We start from the raw sequence: 24,695 nt of genomic DNA, 5'->3' as shown, positions 1-24,695 counted from the left end.
TGGTGCATTAAAGGGACATGGGGCCCCTGAAACTCCCACTGTATGTGCAAATGTTACATTTGCATTTGCTGTATATGCCATTTTCTTCAGATTATGAGACTGATGCTGCCAAGAAGGCAGCTCTAATAGACCATTTTCTTGATAGGTAGCTGGAAATACAGATACTCCTCAAACCTGCTGATGGGTGTCTCAGGGCTGATAAGATGAGAGAACTCTACCCCGTTCCTCTGCCCCCAGGTTATCGTGTGTTTTAGAGGCCTAAGAAACTCAGAGGTCATGGAGCTGGGCACCCTCATTTTTGGATGAGGAGCCTGAGGAAGTGGCGTGCTGTGCTCGAGGTCCTAGAGGCCATTAGAGACAGAACTTGGACTAGCACCCCAAACTCTTGATCATCTTGCCTCCCCATCTCCTGGGTGTCTCTGAAGTCACTGGTTAGGCTGGCCTCCCTCACCTGACCCCATTGCCCTGTTCTGGCCCATCTCCTGGTGGATGAGGAGGGTTTGCCATCCTGCTGAAGCTGGTTCCTTCTTCCCTCTGTTTTTTGGTTCCCCTGCCTGAAATGCCTGCTACTCTCTGTCAGAGAGTCAGATTGCTTGTATTCAGATCCCTAGTCAACCAAATGCCAACTGTATGAACTAGGACAAATTGTTTAACCTTTCTGATTTCTCAACTAAGGCTTAGCCTTTGTAAGCCTCAGTTTCTTCATCCATATATAAAGAGTTAAAATAGTACCAATGCTGAAGTATGATAGGAAAGCACTGGAAGGTTTCAAGATTCTTGTGATGCCAAAATGACATGGTATGTGTAAAGCACTTCAAGTGACTGACCCATAGAAGCACTTAACAAGTATTAATTATGATGATGATGATTCGCACTGTTCACAGCCCCCCAGGTTGGGTTAAATGTCCTTCTGTTGTCTTCCCATACTATCCTGTGATGTCTCTGTTATTACTGCACAGGCCACATTGTATTGTAATTGTGTCCATCTCCCCTGGTAGCCTAAAATCACCTTCAGTGATTCATTCAGCAGATGTTTATTAGGCACTGTGCCAGGCACTAGGGATGCAATGGTAAACTAGGAGCTCTTGGTCGAGTGCAGAGTTACAAAAGTCATGCCAGGAAACACTAGTCCTGTGAGCTTGTGTCATGGTCCAATAAATTTGGGAAATGATGCTCATCATGTCCCCCCCCCCCTTAGAGATTAGGTCCATCTTAGTATTTGAAAAGCTCTGAGGAGTACTGTACTTTGTCCAACCCAATTTTACCGGACTTAATGAGTATTTGCTGAATAAATTTGAGTCATCTAGGGAGTTCTTTCAACTCCACTGTGTGCTTTAGTCCCCAGCTCAAGAGGAGGTCCAAGGGACACAGCAATGATTAGAGAGCCTGCTGGGAGCGAACAGCCTCTGGCTGCATAGGGACCTGTGGACTTACTGTCTGGTGCCCCCATGGAGACAGGGGGCCCTGGGTTGAACAATATGAAGCCCCGGTCACTGCAGCTGGTGCTGGAGGAGCAAGTGCTGGCGCTACAGCAGCAGATGGCAGAGAACCAAGCAGCCTCCTGGCGGAAGCTGAAGAGCTCCCAGGAGGCTCAGCAGAGGCAAGCAACCCTCGTGAGGAAGCTGCAGGCCAAGGTGAGGCAGCTGCCCTTTCAGGAAGGGGAAAGAGGAGAACACTTGGGGCTGGGGACTGAAGCGGGATGAGGTTTGCAGAAGATGGAGCCACGTGGTGGGAATGTCCTAAACAGCTGTCCTTTGATGTCCACAGCTTCTCCACCAGCCATCTACGATGTCCCTTTCAAAGGTGACCTTCATGAGGGTTAAGTTAGTTGTCTAGGTTTGCTCTCCTAGTCTAGAGCTAGGACCTCATCCTAGGTTTTCCGGTTCCAAAGCCCATGAACTTCCTTCTCCAATACAAGAGCTGTAGAGAACATATGCTTAAATGACCAAATGGAAACTGTGAGATGTTATGGCCTCACTTCACTGTCATCACCCAGTCCCTCATTCACAGCGCGTTTGCCCACGACCCTCGGGGACCTTTGCTTTGGGCTGTTGGTACCAGCCGTGCCCATTGCCGCGTCCTGCTCTGTTTGCTTCAGGTGTTGCAGTACCGGAGCTGGTGCCAAGAGCTGGAGAAGCGGCTGGAAGCCACTGGGGTGAGTGAGGCTGTTCTGTGCTCCTCCTGAGCCCTCAGGGAGTATAGTTAGGCCTCATTTGCTGACTGAGGGAGGCTGGGGTGTGATAAGGCGGTGTTTGGAAGAAGCCTCTCTTTCGTCAGCCCCTGAGAGCTTCATCAGATACCTTCACAGGACCTAGCTATTCCTGCCCCATCAGACTCCAACCCTTGGCTCTCTAAGGACAAAATGAGCTTTAAGAGACTTAATATTACCAGATTGGAAGGGGTGTGGAATCCGAGAGAAGAGATGCATTTTTCCTCCAGGAGGTGTCAGTGTTTATCTGTCTTGGAGAGATGTGTGCCTTTGCAGGCCTGAAAAAACCGTGTTTGTGGCAGAGAGATTTCTTTGTGCTGTGGGCTGGGTAGAACTGGCTTTCAAAGACCTGTCTGCATTTCTTCCAGCTCCCTCTCAGCATCTTCTCACATTACGCTCGGAAGAGTTCTCTCAGAGGAAGGAAAGGACGAAGACTTAACTATGTACTGTTCTATGTAGGCCAGGCACCCTTAGGCATTGTCATAGAATTACGTCACTTAACCTGCAAAGCAACTTTCTCAGGGGAATGATATCACCTTCATTTAGGAGCTGAAGACTTTGTGGCTTAGAGAAGTTATAACTTCCCAAGGTCCAAAAATTAGTGTAGTAGAAGCCAAGACCATTAGTGAAAGCTGTATTTTATGCTTCTTAGGTCAAAAGTTCTTTTCACTACTAAATGCCATCTTTCAGGAGAAGTCACTGGTTTACGTTTGGAGAGAGGGATGCAGTGGGTTTACTTGCAGAATGCAGTGATTGAGAAAAGAGACATATTGCTAACAAAGGGAAGAAAGAATAAAAAGAAAGCTGGGGAATTCCCTGGCAGTCCAGTGGTTAGGACTCTGCGCTTTCACTGCTGGGGGGTGGTAGTGGGGTTATCCCTGGGGGGATAAGTGGGGGGGCTAAGATCCCACAAGCTGCTCGGCGTGGCCAAAAATAAAAATAAAATAAACGGATGAACTTTAAAAAAAATAAGCAGGCTGCTGTAGAAGGGGGCATCAGGGAATTGGTCTGCGGGATGTTCTCTTTGGAGGTAAATAAATAAAGCTTGCTTTTGTCTGGCTAAGGGACCGGTCCTTCAGAGGTGGGAAGGTGTGGAAGAGCCAAACCTGGAACAGCTGCTAACTCGATTGGAGGAGGAGCAACAGAGGTGATGGGCCCCAACTTTCTGGCCTGGGTAGTTGGTGGGCGGGTAGAGAAGGTTGATGGAAAACCTCTGTCTCGAGGGCTAACATGGATTAGAACCAAGGGCTTCAGCCTTAGCCCTCCAGTTCCTGGCAATGGAAAGTTCCAGTGGTTGTCATCTTACTCCAAGAGGTCCAAGGGTTGGCTCAGACCTTTGTTTAGTACTTGCTCCTACCCCTCCCCAGTGCAGGTGTGAGAGTCTAGCGGAGGTGAACACCCAGCTTCGGCTGCACATGGAAAAAGCTGACGTGGTGAATAAAGCCCTTCGGGAAGATATGGAAAAATTGACAGTAGACTGGAGCCGGGCCCGCGATGAGCTAATGAGGAAGGAGAGCCAGTGGCAGATGGAGCAGGAGGTGAGAGAAACAGTGGGCGGGAATGGTGAGAGGAGGACTTGCAGTCTGGGCATTGCCTGGTCAGTGCTGGAAGGGGTTAACTTCAGGACTTGGATGGAAACTGAGCTGTTGTTAAAGTCTCTGGCCGGCCTTACCGCTCATGCTGGCAGCTCTGTCCTGCTTGGGCTGTCACCTTAGTTCTGTCCTTACCTGCCCAGTCGAGGTTTTGCTGGCAGGTAGCATGACACTCAAAGCAACTCTGTTCCTGTATAGGTTTTAGATGGATCTTAAAGTTTACTGACTCCCGTCATCTGGAAGTCTGCAATCTAGATGCTAAGGAGGTAGCTATTGAAATTGAATGGGGAAGAAATTTTCAGATCCCAGTTAAAGGAAACTAATGTTTCCTGGGCTGTTGCTCTGTGTCAGGCATTATGTTAGGTGATTTACATATGTTATATCATTTAATCCTCATTATAAGTCTGTGGTGATGATGGTAATAGCCCCCATTTGTTGAGCAGCTACTGTTTATCCTTTTCTAATCTAGCTCAAAGAAGGCCATATACCATCCTAGGCCCTTTGACCTCTTGAATCCCACTGCTAACTATATTAAACACTTCAGCATCGCCTGAACATAGACACCCATTCATAAGCTATCTCCTTTAAGTCCCTCCACTTCCCCCCAATAGTCAGGAGGAATCCAAGACTCCCGTGTTGGCAAAAGATGTCCTCTGCCCTTTGATATGACCTGGGTTTCTGAACACACAGTTCTTCAAGGGCTACCTGAAAGGGGAGCACGGTCGCCTTCTCAGTCTGTGGCGGGAGGTGGTGACCTTTCGTCGCCACTTCCTGGAAATGAAGTCAGCCACTGACAGGTCAGTGTGGAGGTATGACGGGAGGAGGTTTGCCCCTACCGACTCTATTCGCATGACAGTGGGCTGCTGTAGAAGGGAATCAGGTTGTAGGGGAAAGGCAGGGGTGGAAGAGTTGGTGGGGAGGGATGGAATTGTTGGATTGTTGGATTGAGATGACTTTTCCCAGACCTGCTCCTCAGGCTTCCCTGGGCCTGACCTCCACGCTCCCTTTTCTGTTCCTGGTCCCTGTTGGAGTCTGCTCTTTCTTTGCTTGTACTCAGAGACCTGACGGAGCTCAAGGCTGAGCATGTGAGGCTTTCAGGTTCCCTGTTGACCTGTTGTCTGCGCCTGACTATGGGAACACCACAGTCTCGGGAATCTGGTGGATCTGGTAGACTGAATGGGAGCGAGCCATCCCAGTTGATGCTGCTACTAGCCAGGACCCAGGAGCTGGAGAAGGAAGCCCATGAAAGGAGTCAGGAGTTAACACAGCTGAAGAGTCAAGGGCATCTGGAGAAGGCTGAGCTCCAGGATCGGTGAGATGGCCTGGGTCCTAGGAGGGGTTCGCTAAGAGAAAGTTGACTCCTTTAGGGAGTCAGGATGGGTGGGGGAGATGTGAAGAGCATTCCTCCCACAAGAGGGGAAGGAGATGTGCCAGAGGGAGTCTAGTTTGAAACCCGGTGCCACAGCTGGGGCCGTGTCACTGCCCTCTGCCCTCAGACTATCTTGCAGCTCAGTTTCTCTTCTGTTGACTTACAGAGCTGGCTGTGACTCTCCTCTATCAACACCAAACTATTTGTCATTCCCAGAACAGCCAAGTTCTTCCATGTTCCCTGCCTTTGTAGATGCTGGCCTTAGCCTGGAATGCCTCTCTCCCTTCTCTCTCTGCCTTATCCTTTAAGGCATAGTTAAATGTCACCTCTTCTATGACCTTGATAGCCTGTTACATTACTGTGCCCCCATATGGTCTTTTTTTTGTTGTTATATACATTTTTTTTAATTAATTAATTTATTTATTTATTTATTTTTGGCTGCGTTGGGTCTTTGTTGCCACGCGCGGGCTTTCTCTAGTTGCGGCGAGTGGGGGCTACTCTTCGTTGCGGTGCACGGGCTTCTCATTGCGGTGGCTTCTCTTGCTGCAGAGCATGGGCTCTAGGCGCGTGGGCTTCAGTAGTTGTAGCACGCAGGCTCAGTAGTTGTGGCACGCTGGCTCCAGAGTGCAGGCTCAGTAGCTGTGGTGCACGGGCTTAGTTGCTCCGTGGCATGTGGGATCTTCCCAGACCAGGGATTGAACCTGTGTCCCCTGCATTGGCAGGCAGATTCTTAACCACCGCGCCACCAGGGAAGTCCCTGAGCCACTTATTTGAAGCTTCACTATCTGTTATCACACAGGACAAGACTAAGGACTAATCTGGCTTTTATGACCCATGCCCAAATCTTCCCTCCACTCCTCTGGGGATGGCAGAGTTTGTTTTTAAATTTCACGTTAATTCATTCAACAAACCATTAGTGAGCACTGTCAGTAAGGCACTGTGCTGGAAATCAGGAATCAGAAATCCAACTCAGTCGCAGCTCCAGTCCACCCAGGAAGACAAACACAAATCTGAGAAGAGAGGAAGGAGCTCTAACAAAGGGCAAGGTGAGGGACAATCACCGCAAAGTCTCAATTTGACAAATCTACTAAAGAGTAAAAAAGAGTTCAAGACAGAAGCAGGAATTAAAAAGATTACATAAGAAGTACGTTCTTACTTCTCACATGTAGTTTTGTTTTTGTTTTTTTTTTGCTTTATTTTATTTATTTATTTATTTTTGGCTGCGTTGGGTCTTCATTGCTGCACGCAGGCTTTATCAGGTTGTGGCGAGCGGGGCTACTCTTCGTTGCAGGGTGCAGGCTTCTCATTGTGGTGTCTTCTCTTGTTGCAGAGCATGGGCTCTAGGCGCGCGGACTTCAGTAGTTGTGGCGTGTGGGCTCAGTTGTTGTGGCTCACGGGCTCAGTAGCTGTGGCTCACAGGCTCAGTGGTTGTGGCTCACGGGCTCCAGAATGCAGGCTCAGTAGTTGCACACAGGCTTAGTTGCTCCGCGGCATGTGGGATCTTCCTGGACCGGGGCTCGAACCCGTGTCCCCTGCATTGGCAGGCAGATTCTTAACCACTGTGCCACCAGGGAAGTCCCCCGTATGGTCTTCTGACGTGCTTACAGCATTGATCTCGTTGATTATTTAGTTTTGTTTTGGGTTTTTTTGGTTAGGCTCTTTTATTTTTTGGATTATAATAAAATAGATTTTTAAAAAATGATAAGAAGGGCAGGGACATAAGCAAAGAGCTCCATTTGAATCTTGGGGCAAAGTTCAGTTTATACCCCATGGCTAGGGTTGTGTCACCACCTATTGGTGGAGTGTGTAAATTACAGTTTGTTTTGTTTGGGTTGTGAAGGCACTGGGAAGCACAAGGACAGAGACCATGTCTTAGTAATTTTTGTGTTCTAGTGCTTTGCACTTCACCTGCGATATAGTAGACACTTAGTAAATGTTTGTTGAATCATACAATAACTAAATGAATGACCATACAGTGAGTTAAATGTTTGTTGAATCATACAATAACTAAATGAATGACCATACAGTGAGTTAAAGCTCTTAAAGATGATACAGAATAAAATTAGGAAGACTTTGAAATAAAAAATTAAGCTCCTTGATAACTTTATTCAAGAAATATTTATTTAGCTACCTATATAACACCAGGTACTGAGCTCCAGGATATGGTGTTAGGTGATAAAGATGCCTGGTGATTTCCCTGAACTTTGAGGTTAGTATCAGGGAGGTTGACCATAATCTTTCCCAATTCGCCCCTCCTTTTTCTCTATCAGAGTTAGAACCTTGGGCTTGAGGGACCTTGGGACTATCCCATGTGGCAATTCTGATGTTCTTGTTGGGTTCAGGGTGCTTGACTTCAAGATCAAGCGGGGTCTGGAAGGGCCTGGTCCAGGGCTTTCCTTCAGCTCTCGGGCCCCCAAACACGTGTTCCAGTCTTGAGATGTGGTAAATCCCTGCATGCGTCTGAGTGGCTTTTGGCTCCCCCTCCCCGAGTTCAAGGCTATAGCATCATGTATTCAGGGAGTGCAGGGGCTGGGGGCACCCAAGGGACTCTGGGGGGGTGGCAGTGGGGGTGTCTGGCCTGGGTTGGGGTGTGCTGCATAGCTCTGTCCACATCTGTGGGTGCCCAGGTAACTGTGCTATGCTCTTCTCTTCAGGGTGACCGAGCTCTCTGCTCTACTGACCCAGTCTCAGAAGCAAAATGAAGATTATGAAAAGATGGTAAATGCTCTGAGAGAGACGATGGAGATCCTGGTACGTGATCCTTTGTTCTGGGAGAGCTGGGAGTGGGCCTGTAGATTCCTGTCCTTTATGGACAGAGAGTGCAGGATACCAGTTAAATGTTCCTTGATGAAATCCCCTAAAGCTAAAAAATTAATTTTGGTTGAATCTGAAAATTAATTAACTCATTCATTTATCCATTTAATAAACATTAGCTGTCTACTATCCCTACTATATTCCTAGGGAAACTATAGCAGTGCATGCATGCAGTGTGTCCTCCTCCAAGAGAGTGGGACACACATGAAGAGGCACACTAGCCAAGTAGGAGGGGGGGATGTCTGGAGAGATTCAAAACCTAGTCATACGGGAAACGCCTGAGGAGCATGAATGTGGTTAGCCTGGAGAAGGAGGGCTTGTGGAAGACATGATGGCTGCCTTCACGTAACTGAAGGACTGACACCAGGGAAGAGAGTTGGCTTGTTTAATGTTTGCCAGGGGGGCACAATCACTGCCAGTGACTGGAAGTTACAGGGTGGTAGAGCAGCTAGAGCTGCTCGGTAGTTGAACAGTGTGCCTTGTGAAGGAGTGAGGTTTGTGTCACTGGCTTAACATCTGCCGGGGATGTTATCAAAGGGATTCTCTAAGGTTGGATGTTAGAACCTCTGGCTTGATTGCACGTTTCCTTTCATCTCTAGGAATTTTCAGATCTCTGATTTTAGGCAAATCCTGCACCCCTATCCACATACATATCCCTAGTCTTCTCATCCAAGCTAGGATCAGCTGGGAGCTAGACATGCTTATGCCTTTTTGGTTTCTTTTTGTTCAGGAATTTGCAAATTCAGATGTCCGCAGGGCCCAAGTAACATAAATGAATGAAGTGGGTTCAGCTGTAAGAATTCTGATTTTCCAGTGCTGTCATATTTAGTTTTCAGTATAACAGGGAACACTTGATCTCAATAGTAAGGAAACAATGAGGAGTAGTGAGGACTGCAGGACCCTAAAGAATATATGTCCCATCTGGAGGAGGCATCCACTATTCAACTTCAGTAAATTATTGCCATGTAGGGATGGGGGCTGGTGTGGCCCATATGTTAACTTTTTGAGAGAAGCCAGAAATTCAGATTTTTATGAATTTTTATGAATTTCTCAGCTCAGAAGAATCTCTCAATTTACAAATGTTGGTTCAAATTTTGTATAGGCCAAAAAAAAAACCATAGCTGCAAATCTGCGTCTTTAAGCCTTCACTAGCACAATAAGGTAAGAAGGAGGAGGGGACATTTTGAGAGTTCAAATTTATTGCTGGAGCTAGAGGTTCCTCTGGCCTTAAGTCTCAAGTGCCAATTTGCTGTTCAGAGACAGCAGCCATCCTTCATCCAATGATAGCTCACTTTTAATGAACATTTGCTTTGTGACAGACACTGTGTTGAGTAATTTACATGCAGTTTTTTCATTCAAGCCTCAAAACAAATCTATGAAGTAGTTGCTGTTAATTATTCCTATTTTATTTTATTTTTTAAGTTTTTCCTTTTTTTTTTTTTATTTTTGGCTGCGTTGGGTCTTCGTTGCTGCGCACTGGCTTTCTCTAGTTGCAGCGAGTGGGGGCTACTCTTCGTTGCGGTGCACGGGCTTCTCATTGTGGTGGCTTCTCTTGTTGCGGAGCACAGGGTCTAGGTGCATGGGCTTCAGTAGTTGTGGCGCATGGGCTTAGTTGCTCCGCGGCATGTGGGATCTTTCCAGACCAGGGCTCGAACCCGTGTCCCCTGCATTGGCAGGCAGATTCTTAACCACTGCACCACCAGGGAAGTCCCTTATTCCTATTTTAAAGAGAAGGAAGCTCAAAGAAGGAGTTGCCTAAGGTTACCAAGCTAGAAAGTGATAGAGCAAGAACTCTTATCTAGGCAGTCTAATTTGGAGCTCTTAATCCCTTAATCTGAATTCTTAATCACCACATCACATTGTCTTCAGAATCCTAGGACAGTGTTAGCATTCACATGTGGTCAGGGGAAAAGTGGGGTTGACAGAATAGACAGAATGAGACTCTGGTTAATTTGGGGCCTGGAATGATAAATTCACTTCTGAGAATAGGCTCATAGGCTCTATTTGGCTCATAGGCTCTATTTGGTTCCCTGTCCAGGAGGCAAATCACGCAGAATTAATGGAACACGAGGCATCTCTAAGTAGGAATGCCCAAGAGGAGAAGCTGTCTTTACAGCAAATGATCAAGGACATAACCCAGGTACTGGTAAGCCTCCGGTTCACAGTAACCGGTCCAGCCTCACCCTCCCCAGACCTCCCCGTCCTCTCAGGTGTGCCTAGAGAAGTCTGGACTTAGGGTCTTGTGGGGAGGAATTGTCTGAGTATATTTGAAGACTGGAACCCTAAGGAGTAGCTAAGCTTTCATGTGTTGACACTGCCTGCTGAAACGCCCTCTTTCTTACTGCTAGCTGCAGTTCTCAGGCAGTGGCTGGATTCTGGCCTTTGCTACCTCAGCAACCTCTTCTTCCTTCATTTATTCCTTGAGTGTTCAAGGGGTGCTAGTCTTGTTGCTCATTCTAGGTTTGGGTGACCGAAGGGGAAGAGTTGGTTTGAGGAGTTGAAGGAACCAACCTTTTTTGCTCTTAAGATACCCTCCTCCCACCCCCCAGGGAGAGGACCTGAGAGAGGAAACATCAGGTTTGTCCAGGCTGGCATGGTAGTCCTCTCCATGGATTCTAGGCCTCGGTCAGTAGGATGGTGACCCTGCTGTGTTGGATTTCAGGCCATGGTAGAAGAAGAGGACAATATGGCCCAAGGCTCTGGTCATGAGAGCTCCTTGGAGTTGGACCCTAGTGGCTTCTCCTCCCAGTTCGATTCCCAGCAGCCAGACAAGGCTCTTTCTCTGGTGCGTTCAGTGCTGACTCAGAGACGCCAGGCTGTGCAGGTGAGAACCCCAGCACTCCTCCTCAGCCACAGGGATGGGTGTCTAAACTGACTTGGGCCCCAGGTACCCTCCTAGCCCAGACTGCCCCTTTTGCTACGTTGACCAGTCACAAGGTGTTTTGTCAACACCCTGAAGTGCCCATTAGAATCTGTGTGTCTGCCCAGTTGTGCTCGTGGGGAGCAGACACACTCTCCGTGCCACTGGCATGCTCCATTTTGATGCAGTCTTTACACAGCACTGTGCAAAGTGGAGCCCCAGGGGAGTGTGGGTAAGCGTTCCCCAATTCTAAGGGTCCCAGCCACGCTTACCACCCCCCACCATTTTACATTTGAAGATGATGGACTCTGACACTCTGGGAGCCACAGAACCCAGTCATCTATGATGCTCTGTCTCCTCGACTGGTCTCATCTCTTTTCTTAGCTTCCCTTTGTTGCACCAGCTCCCAACCCCCTTGCCCAGCCCTACCTTCAGGCTTATGACATCCCTCCTCTGCCCTGCGCTCTTGTTCACCACCTCACCTCTGATACTCTCCCTCCGCAGGACCTAAGGCAGCAGCTGTCAGGCTGCCAGGAAGCTGTGAGCTCCTTGCAGCAGCAGCATCATCAGTGGGAGGAAGAGGGTGAGGCCCTGAGACAGCGACTACAGCAGCTCACCGGGGAGCGGGACACCCTGGCAGGGCAGACTGTGGACCTGCAGGGGGAGGTGGACTCTCTCAGCAGGTGAGCGGGGGCTGTTCATCCCCCGCTTCCTCCCAGGCTCAGTCCCCGCCCAGCCCATGTGTTTGGTTGGCTGACCCTGTTCTTCCCTAGACCCAGAGCTGCTCAGGGCTGCCTTCCTTTGTGTTCTGCTGGTTCCTGCTCACTCAGTTTTGGGTCTTTGTGATGATAAGAAAACAGTTTCCTGCTCAAAAGGGAAGATGAGATATTTAAAGGAAACATAAACCTCTCTCCTTTGACCCTGTGCTGTCTGCTTCCAGGAGGGCTTTTAGGTTCCAGGGTTTCTGCTCATGTCTGGTCTCCTTCCAGGGAGCGAGAGCTCCTGCAGAAGACCAGGGGGGAGCTGCAGCAGCAGCTGGAGGTGCTGGAGCAGGAGGCGTGGCGACTGCGGAGGACAAACATGGAGCTGCAGCTGCAGGGCGACTCTGCTCAGGGCGAGAAGGAGGAGCAGCAGGAGGAGCTGCACCTGGCCGTCCGGGAACGGCAGCGCCTGTGCGTGCTTGTGACAGTCCCCCCCCCTCCCCCCCCTCCCCCCTCTTAGAAAGTGGAGTAAATCGAAGCCTGGTGTTCGGTGGGTTCAGATTAGCTTACTGCTCCGTCCTTTGCAGAAGGATGAAAACAGAAAGTTCATCCAAGCATTGCTGAACACCCAGAAGGGCCGAGGCCCCGTGGGGGGTACAGAAATAAATAAGACCCAGGCTCTGATCTCAAGCAGTTTGCAGTGTAATGGGGAAGTCAGACAAGTAAACCGTGGCCGGATGAAGTATGAGCTAAAAAAGAGCTTCAAGCTAGGTCCTCTGGGAGAATAGGAGTAACAGTTAATTATTGAAAGCTTCATGGAGGAGAGGGTAGCCGTTGAGCTGGGCCTTGACATATTTTGATTGGTAGAGAGCGGGACAAGGGCTAAAGGAACAGATTAGCAAAGAAAAGGAGTCAGGAACGTTCACGGCATGTTCAGAGGAGGCCGGGCTAGCCAAAGGGTAGGACTGATCCTGGGAAGTAATGGGAAATGAGCTGGTCAAGGAAGGGAATTCCAGAGTAAAGGGACCCAGCTCATTTGTAAATTCCCCAATACGATGTCATAGAAAAAGCAAGGACTTTAGAGCTGGGCAGAAGCTTGGTTTAAATTATGGCTCTGCCACTTGGACAGATTATTTGTAAAATGGGGCTGATAATATTTCCCTTGAAGGGTCTTTGGGGAGATTAAAGCAGTGTTTTGCAAAATGCAGCACAGAGCCTGGCATATGGTAGGTCTTCAGTACCTGGTAGCAGGGGCTGTATCTTCTTTTTTTTTTTTTTTTTTTTAAATGAGCAGAGGTTTTTGGTTTTTTTTTTAATTAATTATTTTATTTTTGGCTGCATCATGTCTTAGTTGCGGCATGCGGGATCTTTTGTTGTGGCGCCTGGGCTTCTCTCTAGTTGTGGTTTGCGGGTTTTCTCCCTCCAGCTGTGGCGCACAGGCTCCAGAGCACGTGGGCTCTATAGTTTGTGGCACGCAGGCTCTCTAGTTGAGGCACGCAGGCTCAGTAGTTGTGGCGCGCGGGCTTAGTTGCCCCACGGCATGTGGGATCTTAGTTCCCTGACCAGGGATCGAACCCATGTCCCCTGCATTAGAAGGTGGATTCTTTACCACTGGACCACCAGGAAAGTCCCTGTATCTTCATCTTTGATGCATCCCCGCCTCACCTGTTCCCTAGCTCCTTCTGCCTAATAGGCACGAATAATGGAATCTTGAATGACTGCTCTAAGGATCATGACTTGCACAAGGAGTGGTCTCCCCTCTGCTAAGGAAAGGGAGAGACAATCCACAAAGATAGTTTTATGTTTTTAAATTTAATTGTGTGACTCGATAATACACTTAATATTTATATGATTCAAAAGTCAAAACTATTTTAAAAGGTATGCAAAGAGAAAGTACTACTTTCCTCTGCTTCATTCATCCCATATTCCTTCCTCCTGTTTGTAACCATTTAAATTAATTTCTTATTAATACGTCTAGTGCTGCTTTATGCAATATATGCATATATCCTTATTTCCCCCAATTTCTTGCATAAAAGATAGTGCACCACATATACTGTTCTGCGCCTTGCTTTTTTCATGTTATGTGTCTTGGAGACCTCTCCTTATCAGTTTTTAAAGACCACCTTCATTCTTTTGCATCGCAAAAGCAATTACATTCCTGATATCTTTTGGGGTGTGGCCACTCCCTGAGATTTCCTCTAGCCCCCTTCTGTTTCCCATCTTAGTCAGGAGATGCTGGCGGGCCTGGAAGCCAAACAGTCAGAGTCACTCAGTGAACTGATCACCCTTCGGGAAGCCCTGGAGTCCAGTCGCCTGGAAGGGGAGTTGCTGAGACAAGAGCAAACAGAAGTGACCGCCGCACTGGCCAGGGTGCGTGGGCCTCCCCCTCGCTGGCTGGGTGGGACGGGCAGCTTGGAAAGTTGTGTCTCCAGGAAAAAGGCGCGCAGCCTGCCTCCTTCTTCATCCTGCAAGTCATGGCCCTTCCTGTTTCTTGCCTCAATGCCTAGTTTCTGCTTTTGGGTTCTGTCCCTCCAAACAGACTCTCTGTATTGGAATTAGAATGGTTTTCTAAAGTGTAAATCTGGTCATGTCAGTCTCCTTCCTAAAACCATTCATTGGCTTCCCAGCTCCTTGGTACCACATTCAAAGCCCTCTGCCACCTGCCCCGAACTGTTTCTAGCCTCCTCTTCACTCCAGATCCCTGTCCTAATGCCTCATATACCTTCATTCCTGCCACATAGCACTAATTGCATTCTCAGTTTTACCCGTTCTTTCGTGATTTTAATACTTTGTATGTACTTTTCCCTTTGCCTGGACTGCTTCTTTCCTCCCCTTTTAACCGCAAACTGTTCCTCATCTCTCAATACCCAACTTAACTGTCGACTCTTCTACCAAGCATTTTTGATTCTCTCAAATTGAATTAATGCTTTCTTTGAGTTCCCAGAGCACTTTGTGCTTACATTGGCTATGGTGTCATCACAGTTGTAGTTGTTTATACATCCTGATGTCTGTGCCTCTGTAATGTGAGTTCCTCTCTTACTCTTCAACGAATGAATGGGTAAGTGAATGAATAAATGAAGGGAAAAATTGTTCAGGATGTAAGGGAAGGAATGAAGTGTTAACTGATCTCTGTACAAGGAAAGCAGCAGATGTTGGGGATGTGAGCTGTTCACTGTTGCAGGAAAACTGGAAAATGAAACTCTTTAACTCTCTGCTTTTAGGCAGAACAGTCTATTGTGGAGCTGTCAAGTTCTGAGAACAGCCTGAAGGCTGAGGTAGCTGATCTTCGGGCTGCAGCTGTCAAACTCAGTGCCTTAAATGAGGCTTTGGCCTTAGATAAAGTTGGGCTGAACCAGCAGCTTCTCCAGGTGAGCAAAGATTTCTCTGATCCACAGGGTAGGGCTGGGCCCTGACCGAGGGCAAGGGAGAGACAGACAAAGCTGATGCCTGTAACAAGGAATAGTTCTTAAATGGATCAGCCCAAGACAGATCAGCTCCCAAATGTAGTCCTGGAATGAGCAAAAGGAACATTTATAGTGCAAAGGAGAGCAAAGATTACAAGGCCCGGGCTCAGCCATTAAAAATAGACCCCTCCCACATCTACAGCAGAACTACCTTTGGGCTTTAGGGTAAAATCATCAGGGCTAGGCCCATGTCCTCTGGAAGGAAGACTGGGTTTTAATCCTGTTGTATGAGATAACGGCAATCACAGAAAAGGATCTGTTGAAGAGCCCAAGTCTCAGAATTTTCTCTAGAGGTTACAGATTTAACACGTCTCTTCACTACCCCATTCCCTGGAGCCCCAGAAATGTTGTATGTTCCCTTATTCTGAACTCTTTAAGAGCAGGATTTTGCCTTTTTTCTCTCTGTCCCCAGCATCAACCCATCTAGTACCTGGAGTAAAGACTCCAGACCAAATGTGTGCATAGTCCTCCTCTCTCGTAAGCACTCCTGTGTTCATCTGTGGAGAACAGATTCATATCTCACTTGGATTTCTGTCTCAGCACTTCATCTCTAAACCGTAACCCTTTGTCTTTGATGTCCTTCCCTTTTTGGCCAGTAGTTAGAACAGGAGAACCAGTCTGTGTGCAGGAGGATGGAAGCAGCAGAGCAGGCGAGAAACACTTTGCAGGTGGGCCTGACAGAGGCCGAGAGGAACAGGGAAGCCCTGTGGGAAAAGAACACCCACCTGGAGGCTCAGCTGCAGAAAGCGGAGGAGACCAGGGCTGAGCTGCAGGCAGATCTCAGGGAAATGCAAGACGAGAAGGAAGAAATTCAAGAGAAACTAAGCGAGGTGAGAAGACAAAACTGCTACCGTCCCATTAAGGATGCTCACTGTACATGCTCATTGTACTTACATGCTCACTGTAAAAAATGAAAACACTACAGAAATGATTCAGGAAGGGAAAATCTCACTTCCTAGAAATGACCAGTGTTACTAGTTTGTGGTATGTCTTCCAGTTTTTTTAAAAGAATTCCTAGAGGAATCCTTCACTGATTCTCCATTGCTTCACGTCCATCAGTTTGAATTAGATGCCTCTCCTGTGTTTTCTGATAATACATCGTGTTTATTCAACCACCACACCCTTCATACTATATTATAGTTATCTGTTTTTATGTGTCTCCACCATTAGACCAAAAGCTCCTTGAAGGCAAGACTATGTCTTACTTGTTTTTTTTTTTAAATTATTATTTATTTATTTATTTATTTTTGGCTGTGTTGGGTCTTCGTTTCTGTGTGAGGGCTTTCTCCAGTTGCGGCAAGCGGGGCCACCCTTCATCGCGTTGCGCGGCCCTCTCACTATTGTGGCCGCTCTTGTTGCGGAGCACAGGCTCCAGACGCGCAGGCTGAGTAGTTGTGGCTCACGGGCCTAGTTGCTCCGCGGCATGTGGGATCTTCCCAGACCAGGGCTCGCACCGGTGTCCCCTGCATCAGCAGGCAGATTCTCAACTACTGCGCCACCAGGGAAGCCCATCTTACTTGTTTTTATAACTCCAGCTTTTAGTCCAGTGTGTAACACATAACAAGGGGCTCTGAGTTTTTTCTGAACCAGTGCCCCAACTCAAAGGTCATCTTTCTTCTCTACCAAGCTTCTCATTGCCCTAGTAATTATACATAATCTCCCTTCTCAGAGCCTTTTTGTCAGGGCACTGATCACTTTCTTCCTGGTGTTATGTGTGTGTCTTACCTCTCCTTAGGACTAAAAGCTCCTTAGAGGTAGATCTCTTGCAGCCGTAGCGCAGGGTATTGCTCAAAGGAGAGCATGTTTCCTGGGCTGGGGACTCTGTGGGTTGATCAGGGGAATAGATAAATGGTACTTGGTGTGAGTGGGCAGTGCTGAAGGCTCACAGAGCTGGGTCCAGAATCTGAGGAGCCCATGGCCCTCATCTGGTGATAGCAGCCCTGGGGGGATCCTGCCTCGCTCTGTATCCCATCAGTTCTTCCCCTCAGGCACATCACCAGCAGGAGGCAGCCTTAGCTCGGGTGGAGCAGCTGCATCAGGAGGCAAAGCGACAGGAAGAGGCGCTTGCCCGGGAAGTCCAGGAGAAGGAGGCTCTAGCGCGGGAAAAGGCAGCTCTCGAGGTGCGGCTGCAGGCTGTGGAGCGGGACCGGCAGGACCTCTCTGAACAACTGCTGGGGCTCAGGTAGGGTCCAGACCCGGTTCTGCCAAGGGCAGAGAGAGCTTTGCAAGGCAAGGGGGAGCCAACCTAAGTTCCTTGCCCAAAGTATATGGGGCCTAAATGAGTTATGAATTTGTAATTGCCCCCCCGCCCCCAAATTCTCTCGGTGACCAGTAGTTAGAACCCAGTTCCTCTTAAGGAAGGGGCTTGATGGGTAAGAACTCTCCCGATTCCCGAACCTGACAGCTCAGCCAAGGAGCTACTGGAGAGCAGTCTGTTTGAGGCCCAGCAACAAAATTCTCTGATAGAGGTCACCAAGGGGCAGCTGGAGGTCCAGATCCAAACCGTCACTCAAGCCAAGGAAGTAATCCAAGGTGAGAACCCAACTGGGATGGGCGCACTTCATTCCACAGGGATGTTGAAAGCTAGGAAGACAGTGGGAAGCTATTAGAGCCAGGCCCAGGGCCTCTGAGATGGGAGTTCCTCATGAGGTCTGGGGAGAGTGGTGAAAGATGGAGGGCAGAGGCTCAGAGACAAGACCCTGTCCCTGGCATCTTAGGGGAAGTGAGGTGCCTGCAGCTGGAACTGGACGCTGAACGGAGCCGGGCAGAGCAGGCACGGGATGCGGCAGCCAGACAGCTGGCCCAGGCTGAGCAAGAGGAGCAGGCTGTCCTGCAGCAGCTGAAGTCAGCCCATGAGGAGGAGGTGAACCGGCTCCAGGAGAAATGGGTAGGTGGTGGTTGCGGCTGGGGGATGGGAGAGACAGACAGCAGCAGACATTCCTGCTTATAAAAGTGAAATCTGAACAGGACTAGCCTGGTTGGTCACCATAGTGCAAAATCCAGCTTCTAGCTAGTAAATGAGTTAATATATGGAAAACACTAATAATAGTTCCTGGTATACAGTAAGCTCTGTATTTGTGTTAGGTGTTATTGTTGTTGTTGTTTCTGTATGTATAGAGACTTAAGAGTGGATCCTGGGATTTAGGATTGATAAACTGGCCCCAGGGTGTAAAGGGAGCAGAGGAATGCCTTGGACCTGTTATTGCCCAATTCAGAATTGTGTTTCTTTTGTCTTTTAATTATTTAATTTAGTCCATTTGCTTTTATTGTGATTATAGGCATATTTGGATTTATTTCCACCATCTTATGCTATTTGTCTTGCCTTTTTACACCTTTTGGGGAGGGGAATTCACCTTTCTTAACTTCTTTTAGAGGGTTGTATCGGATTATTAAATTGTATTCTTTTCTCACCTCTTTTCTTCTCTCTACTACTTTGGATGATACGTACTCTATTTTTTATTCTTTTAGTTCTTTAATATTTTAAAATACATACTTAATAAAATCTCAAGTTAATCAGTATATTCACCCTTTTCTTGAATGACACAAGGACCAGAGAACATTTTACCTGCATTCACTCCTCCCAACCTATCAACTGTATTAGTCATTGTGTTTAGTTATTACTAGTTGTTAACACCGTACATTATGTTTTGATTATTTTATACAGTCAATAATTGTTTAGATACACTGAAAATTTTACGAGGTTTTTTTTGCTCACCATTTCTCCTTGCGTGTCAGGCTTTCTATTTGTTTTCCTTGAAGTGGAATTTCCTTTGGTGAGGGTATGTTGATAGTTAATTGTCTGAAAATGTCTATTTTACTTTTATTCTTTTTTATAGCTTTTTCCTTTTTTTAATTTTATTTTTTTATTGAAGTATAGTTGATTTACAATGTTGTGTTAGTTTCAGGTGTACAGCAAAGTGATTCAGTTATACATATATATTATGTCTATTGTTTTTGCAGATTCTTTTCCCTTATAGGTTGTTACAAACTATTGAGTATAGTTCCCTGTGCTATATAATAGGTCTTTGTTATCTATTTTATATATAGTAGGTGTATATGTTAATCCCAAACTCCTAATTTATCCCTCCCACTTTTATTCTTGAAAGATAGTTTCACTGGGTATAAAATTCAGGTATAAATTCTAAGGTAACAGTTATTTTCTGTCAGCACACTGATTATTCCATTGTTGGTATTGAGAAGCCTCTAATTAGTTGTATGTTAGAACTTGGTGTAACCTTCAGGTATCTTAACTTTCTCTCTTACATTTTCCATGTGTACTTTTTCTACACTGTATTCTGGGTGATGTTTTTTCAGATCCCTCTTCTATTCACTAATTTCCCTTTTCAACTGTGTCTAATCTGCTTTATAGTCTATTCACCAAGTTTTAAATATTAAATATTATATTTCTCAACATTCTGTTTGGTTATTTTTTCAAATCTTCTTGGTCATTTTTTAGTGTCTTCTCCCTAATTTATACTTGCAGTCCCCTCTTTTATTCTTTAAACACGTGAAACATACTTTTATGCTGTCTAATAATTCCAACACCTAAAATCTTTTTGGATCTCTGTTATATGTTGTTTCCCTTGGCTCTCACTGATGACCTTGGTCCCTGTGTGTTTTGTGATTCCTGACTCTGAACTCATGTTCTCTGGAAATTTTTCTGTGGGAATCCTTTTAGGCCTGAGGCAAAGGAGATTTTCCTCAGAGATTTGCTTTTGCTTCTCTGAGGAAGCTGAAGGACTAGCATCCCAGGACCACCTTAAAGTACAGTTTCTGTTTAAAATTTTTGGGCCACATTCAGGCCCTGAACCCGCATGAAGACCAGCTTATGGTTATGAATTCTCAAGTGATATATATATATATATATATATATATATGTATATATATATATATATAAAACCCTTTGTGAAGGTTAAAACAAACAAATTTTCTTGCTATTCCCTTCTGTACAGTGTTTTGTTTTCTCTCTCCCCCACTTTTTCTCTCTCCCTTTTTCTTCCCCTTTTCTCCCTCTCTCAGGTTTATCCATTTACTGAGGATTGTAGCCCAGGGATGGGTGGGTGTTTTTCTGAAGAGCCACACTGGGCCTTGCAGACCATACAGTCTCTGTCACACTCACTCTTCTCTGCCGCTCTAGTGCAAAAGCAGCTGTAAACGACATGTATGTAAATGAGCATGGCTGTGTTCCAATAAAACTTTATGTATGGACACTGAAACTGAATTTCATATAATTTTCACATGTCACAAAGTCTTATTCTTCTTTTGACTTCTTATCAGCCATTAAAAACATAAAAACCACTCTTAGCTCACGGGGCCAGGTTTGGCCCACATGCCATAGTTTCCTGACCCCAGATAGCCCTTTGGAGGTCCAGGCTTATGTCTCCTGTCAGGCTCCCCACCCTTTGTTTTCTGTTTTCTTTGCCCACATAGCCAGAAAATGAATTTCAAGGTTATTAGGTATAGTAAATACCTCCAGTGGAAAGCCTGTTCTGTGCTCATTTACCTCTTTAGATCACAAGTCTTGCTTTGATTTTGGCTCCAATGAAATTTTCATTATTTTCCTGCTGGCTCAGTGATACATTAAAATATATACTTAATAGTTAAATTGGCATTTTTTGTTTGTTTGTTAGTTTGTTTTGCCCTTTTATAGGTGGAGGGTTCAGAGAGCTTGTTTGTCAGATTTCTGGAAATGGAAGTTGACTTGTACCTTGTGTGTATTTGTGATTTGATAGTTATTACAAAGCAGACTTGTTGGCAAGATGGTAGCCAGAAGTTTGCCTCTTTTTAGAATTATGTGCCTAGATTATAGTAGGTACTTCAAAATATTTATTGAATGACCAGTGTCCAGAGGCAGTTCAGTTTCCCAGCAAGAATCAGGCATACCACCCACTGAAAACCCTACAAGTAAAAGAAGCTATAAAACTTCTGAATGATGTGTTACCACCTGACGTAGACTTGGTATCCGTGGAAGGACTGACCATCTCATGGCCACACCTGAATCATGGGAAAGTCTCTTGCATCTTTTCTTTTCTTCTCAGTCAGATAATGCCTCTGACTTCTGATTGTCTGACTTTATGATCTCCCTACTGATTGAAAGGGTTGAAAGCCCTCATAACTCTTGAGAGTCTGTTAGTTTTTTGTTTTTTGGCCACGCCACACAGCATGCAGGATCCTAGTTCCCTGACCAGGGATTGAACCCAGGCCCTTGGCGGAGTCCTAACCACTGGACCGCCAGGGAATTCCCAGAGAGTCTGTTAGTTTTAACAGTGCCTGCCTTGTCCTGGAATCCTACCAATTAGAAAAACTCTTAGGGGTTATATTCTCCATTCTTCCATCTAGTGTCTGAATCCCCTTTAATAGCAGTGATAGTGGATACTTACTGAGCACTTTCCCATGCCAGGTACCATGCTGAATGCTAGTCACGTTATTTCAGATAGCCTACACAACCACCTAGTGAGGAAACTGAGACTTAGAGAAGTCACTCAGGGTTACCTGGCTAAGAAGTGGTAGAGCAGGGATTAACCATTTCTTAGCATTTATGCTATGTCCACTTCTACAATATCCCTTCCAAGGGTTGCTTAGCTTCTGTTGTATTCCATCCATTGGAATGCCCATTTATTTTTAGATAGATCTAGTTATTAGAAAATTATTCCTTAAGTTGAGCCAAAATCTATTACCTGAAACAAATCAGCCTTAGACTTGCTTGAAATACCTCACCAACATGGTTGCTTTCCTCTAGACATGATGCACATCACTCATGAACCAGTGTACAGAGTATTCTGATCCACAAACTAGGCAGCAACGCTTGACTGTTACTTCTGGACATCACAGAATTAGCTCTTCTGGTAGCCATAACACACTTCTAACTCATATTGAGCAAATAGGTCAGTTTTGTTTTGTTTTTTTTTAACACTTAACTACTATTAAATTCATCTTTCCCATATTCTTACAGTTGGCTTTTTGAACCAGAGTGTATGATTTGATATTCATAGCTGTTCTATAACTGTGGTATTATAGATCACTGTTCTTAAGCATCTTAATAGTCCAGTAGCTGAAATGTGATTCATTCAAGCAATGCTGAGTTCTTACTGTCTGCCAGGCACGATGCTGGGCGTTGAGGATACAGCAGAGAGCAAAGTAGACATGGTTCTCCTGATGGAGCTTCAAGTCTTGGGGGAAGATAGGTATTAAATAAATTAATACATAAATGAGTAACTGATGATGGAAGTTCTATGAAGAAAAAGAACTGGGTGATAGAAGAGCAAAGGGGGACCGTTTTGAGCGTATGGTCTGGGAAGGCATCTGTGAGGAAGTGTCATTTAAGCCATGAGTGACGGTGGGGTGGGAAGAGCAGTCCAAGTAGAAGGAAAGCATGAGTCAAGGCCTTAAGGAATGGAGGTGTGTGGTGTCCTCCAGGACCTGAAAGGAGGCCAGTGCATCCAGAGTGTAGCGAGTGAGGGGAGAGTACGCAAGACGATGTTGGAAAGGGGTGAAACACTAGAGGCCTTCCCGCTAAATGTGGATAACTACAGACTTACAAACATTTTAAAGGAAAGGTGATGAAGATGATGATAGCTATTGGCTACTGAATGCTTTCTGGGTGCTCAGCACCACTTAAAGTGCTTTACACGACTTACTTCACTCATGAGAACAACTCTAGGAGGACCCTGTTGTTATCCTCATTTTTAAAAAAAATTTTTTAAATTTTATTATTATTTTTTACACAAGATTTATTTATTTATTTAGACCATGCCGTGCAGCTTGCGGGATCTTAGTTCCTGGACCAGGGACCAAACCTGCGCCCTCAGCAGTGAAAACGCAGAGTTCTAACCACTGGACCGCGGGGGAATTCCCTGTCCCTGTTTTTATAGATGAGGAAACTGAGGCACAGAGATGCGATAGAAATGAACTGAGGTCACACTAGTAGTACTGGGGTAAAGACTGTAACCTAGGCAGCCTGGCTCCAGTGCCCTTCACCACCATCCTGAGATCCTAATAGAGGGGCTGGATTCGTCTAGGAGATCAGGGAAGGTGTCGGTCACTGATGGACCTCTGGGAGGACCGGGATGCCCCATCCTAACGCTCTTGTATCGTATAGGAGACAGGCTCGGCCTGGCTTTTTGGGAGGCTAACCCTGTCACCCTGAGCAGGGGAGGGGGGACAGCAGAGAGCGAGTCCGCCACCTCAGTTCGCTGTTACAACCACCAACCATGATGTGCTTGCTTTAAAATAACAGATATTTGTAGCTTATATGAGGGACAGTTGCGCTTTAGAAAACACTTTTCCATGTATTATATCATTTGATTTTTTTTTTTAATAAATCTCATTTGATCCTCATAAAATTTGGCGAGATGGGCAAGGCAGGATGATTAGCCTCACCTCGCAGATGAGGAAGCAGGCTTGTCACGTGAGGCACCAAGGTCACACAGCTGGTGAGCAGTAGGCTTCTTGCCCTGACCCAGTTCTCCTTCTGCCTCCTCTCCTCACCCTCTCGGCTCTAACGGTGCTTCCTTCGTACGACCAGGAGAGAGAGCACTCCTGGCACCAGCAGGAACTGGATAAGGCTCTGGAGAGCCTGGAGAGGGAGAAAATGGAGCTGGAAACGAGGCTGAGGGAACAGCAGGCAGAAGCGGAGGCCATGCGGACACAGAGGGCAGAAGAACAGGCCGAGGCCGAGAGCGCCCTGTGCCAGGTGGGCAGCTGGGAGGACTGGGCTGCACGTCCACCCTGTGATCCCCCTACCTTGGACCACTTCCTTTCCCACTCCCGAGGGTGGTGCTGCAGGGGCTTCCAGAAGAGGATGTAGCTTCCCGCTCTGCTCCCCATGAGCAGGTGATCGGTACCGTTAGCTGCACGGCCGGCGATATGTCCTACTTCCTGAGGGAGGGCTGTCGTTTACCACATCCTGTCAGCTTGCAAACCAGCAGCAATCTTCGTACTTCCTGGCTCTCAGTCAGTGGGTCCAGACCTTCCTTCGCCCTCAGCCCCCACCCCATTTGCTAGAAGAGCCCTAGAGCAGCTGGCATGTGCTTGTGGCCTAGTGGGTGAGCATGGTGACCCCTAACCCAACAAGCCCTCGCCCTCCTGCCCCTCCACAGATGCAGCTTGAAACAGAGAAGGAGAGGGTGTCCCTCCTGGAGACACTGCTGCAGACCCAGAAGGAGCTGGCAGATGCCAGCCAACAACTGGAGCGGCTGAGGCAGGACATGAAGGTTCAGAAGTTAAAGGAGCAGGTATGGAGGGTGGTTCTGGGCAAGGAAGAAGAGGCAGCATTGATTTATTCGTTCACATTGACCTGCTCTTTGGCACTTCTTTGCACCGGGTCCTGGCTAGGTGCTGACATTTGACCCACAGAAAGGTGTGGCACAACGGTGAACATGACAGTCATGGAGTTCTAGTGGCAAAGCAGACACAAAATAAGTGAGATAATTACAGGTTGTGATAAGGGCTGTAAAGGAAATAAATAGGACGATGTAATTGAGAGTGATTCAAAGGAGGCCTCTTTGGACAAGGTGGTCATGGAGGGCCTCACTGAGAAAATGACATTTGAGCTGAGCCATTAAGGTTGAAGAGCCAGACCCGTAGAACAATAAGGATGAACCTTGAAAGCATTATGCTAAGTGAAAGAAGCCAGTTACAAGAAGCCACACAGTGTATGATTCCACTTGTAGGAAATATCCAAAACA

General features: G+C 46.7%; 1 protein-coding gene across 6 annotated transcripts in view; it reads left to right on the top strand.

Annotated features, from left to right (window-relative positions):
• The window catches only part of CEP250 (centrosomal protein 250), a 50,409-nt gene that overhangs the window by 6,057 nt on the left and 19,657 nt on the right, over positions 1-24,695 (top strand). For 3 of the 6 annotated variants that reach the window (XR_009703154.1, XM_061208173.1, XM_061208174.1), the window contains exons 2-20: positions 1,339-1,634; positions 2,099-2,155; positions 3,274-3,356; positions 3,582-3,747; positions 4,492-4,598; positions 4,859-5,113; positions 7,825-7,921; positions 10,023-10,124; positions 10,647-10,808; positions 11,349-11,527; positions 11,834-12,016; positions 13,771-13,915; positions 14,767-14,913; positions 15,609-15,839; positions 16,998-17,191; positions 17,414-17,541; positions 17,727-17,896; positions 23,534-23,701; positions 24,108-24,242. Coding sequence is in view for 5 of the 6 variants with exons in the window: in XM_061208173.1 (XP_061064156.1) it covers positions 1,449-1,634; positions 2,099-2,155; positions 3,274-3,356; positions 3,582-3,747; positions 4,492-4,598; positions 4,859-5,113; positions 7,825-7,921; positions 10,023-10,124; positions 10,647-10,808; positions 11,349-11,527; positions 11,834-12,016; positions 13,771-13,915; positions 14,767-14,913; positions 15,609-15,839; positions 16,998-17,191; positions 17,414-17,541; positions 17,727-17,896; positions 23,534-23,701; positions 24,108-24,242 (2,895 nt within the window). In the remaining variant the exon portion in view is untranslated. Of the gene's footprint in view, positions 1-1,338; positions 1,635-2,098; positions 2,156-3,273; positions 3,357-3,576; positions 3,748-4,491; positions 4,599-4,858; positions 5,114-7,824; positions 7,922-10,022; positions 10,125-10,646; positions 10,809-11,348; positions 11,528-11,833; positions 12,017-13,770; positions 13,916-14,766; positions 14,914-15,605; positions 15,840-16,997; positions 17,192-17,413; positions 17,542-17,726; positions 17,897-23,533; positions 23,702-24,107; positions 24,243-24,695 lie in introns of those variants that run through there. The other 3 variants (XM_061208176.1, XM_061208175.1, XM_061208177.1) reach the window with 3 other exon arrangements.

This window comes from Eubalaena glacialis, chromosome 13 (genome assembly GCF_028564815.1).
Source record: "Eubalaena glacialis isolate mEubGla1 chromosome 13, mEubGla1.1.hap2.+ XY, whole genome shotgun sequence".
NCBI classification, from domain to species: Eukaryota; Metazoa; Chordata; class Mammalia; order Artiodactyla; family Balaenidae; genus Eubalaena; species Eubalaena glacialis.
Note: the sequence above shows the minus strand (reverse complement) of the source record. Positions and strands in the feature narration are given on the sequence as shown.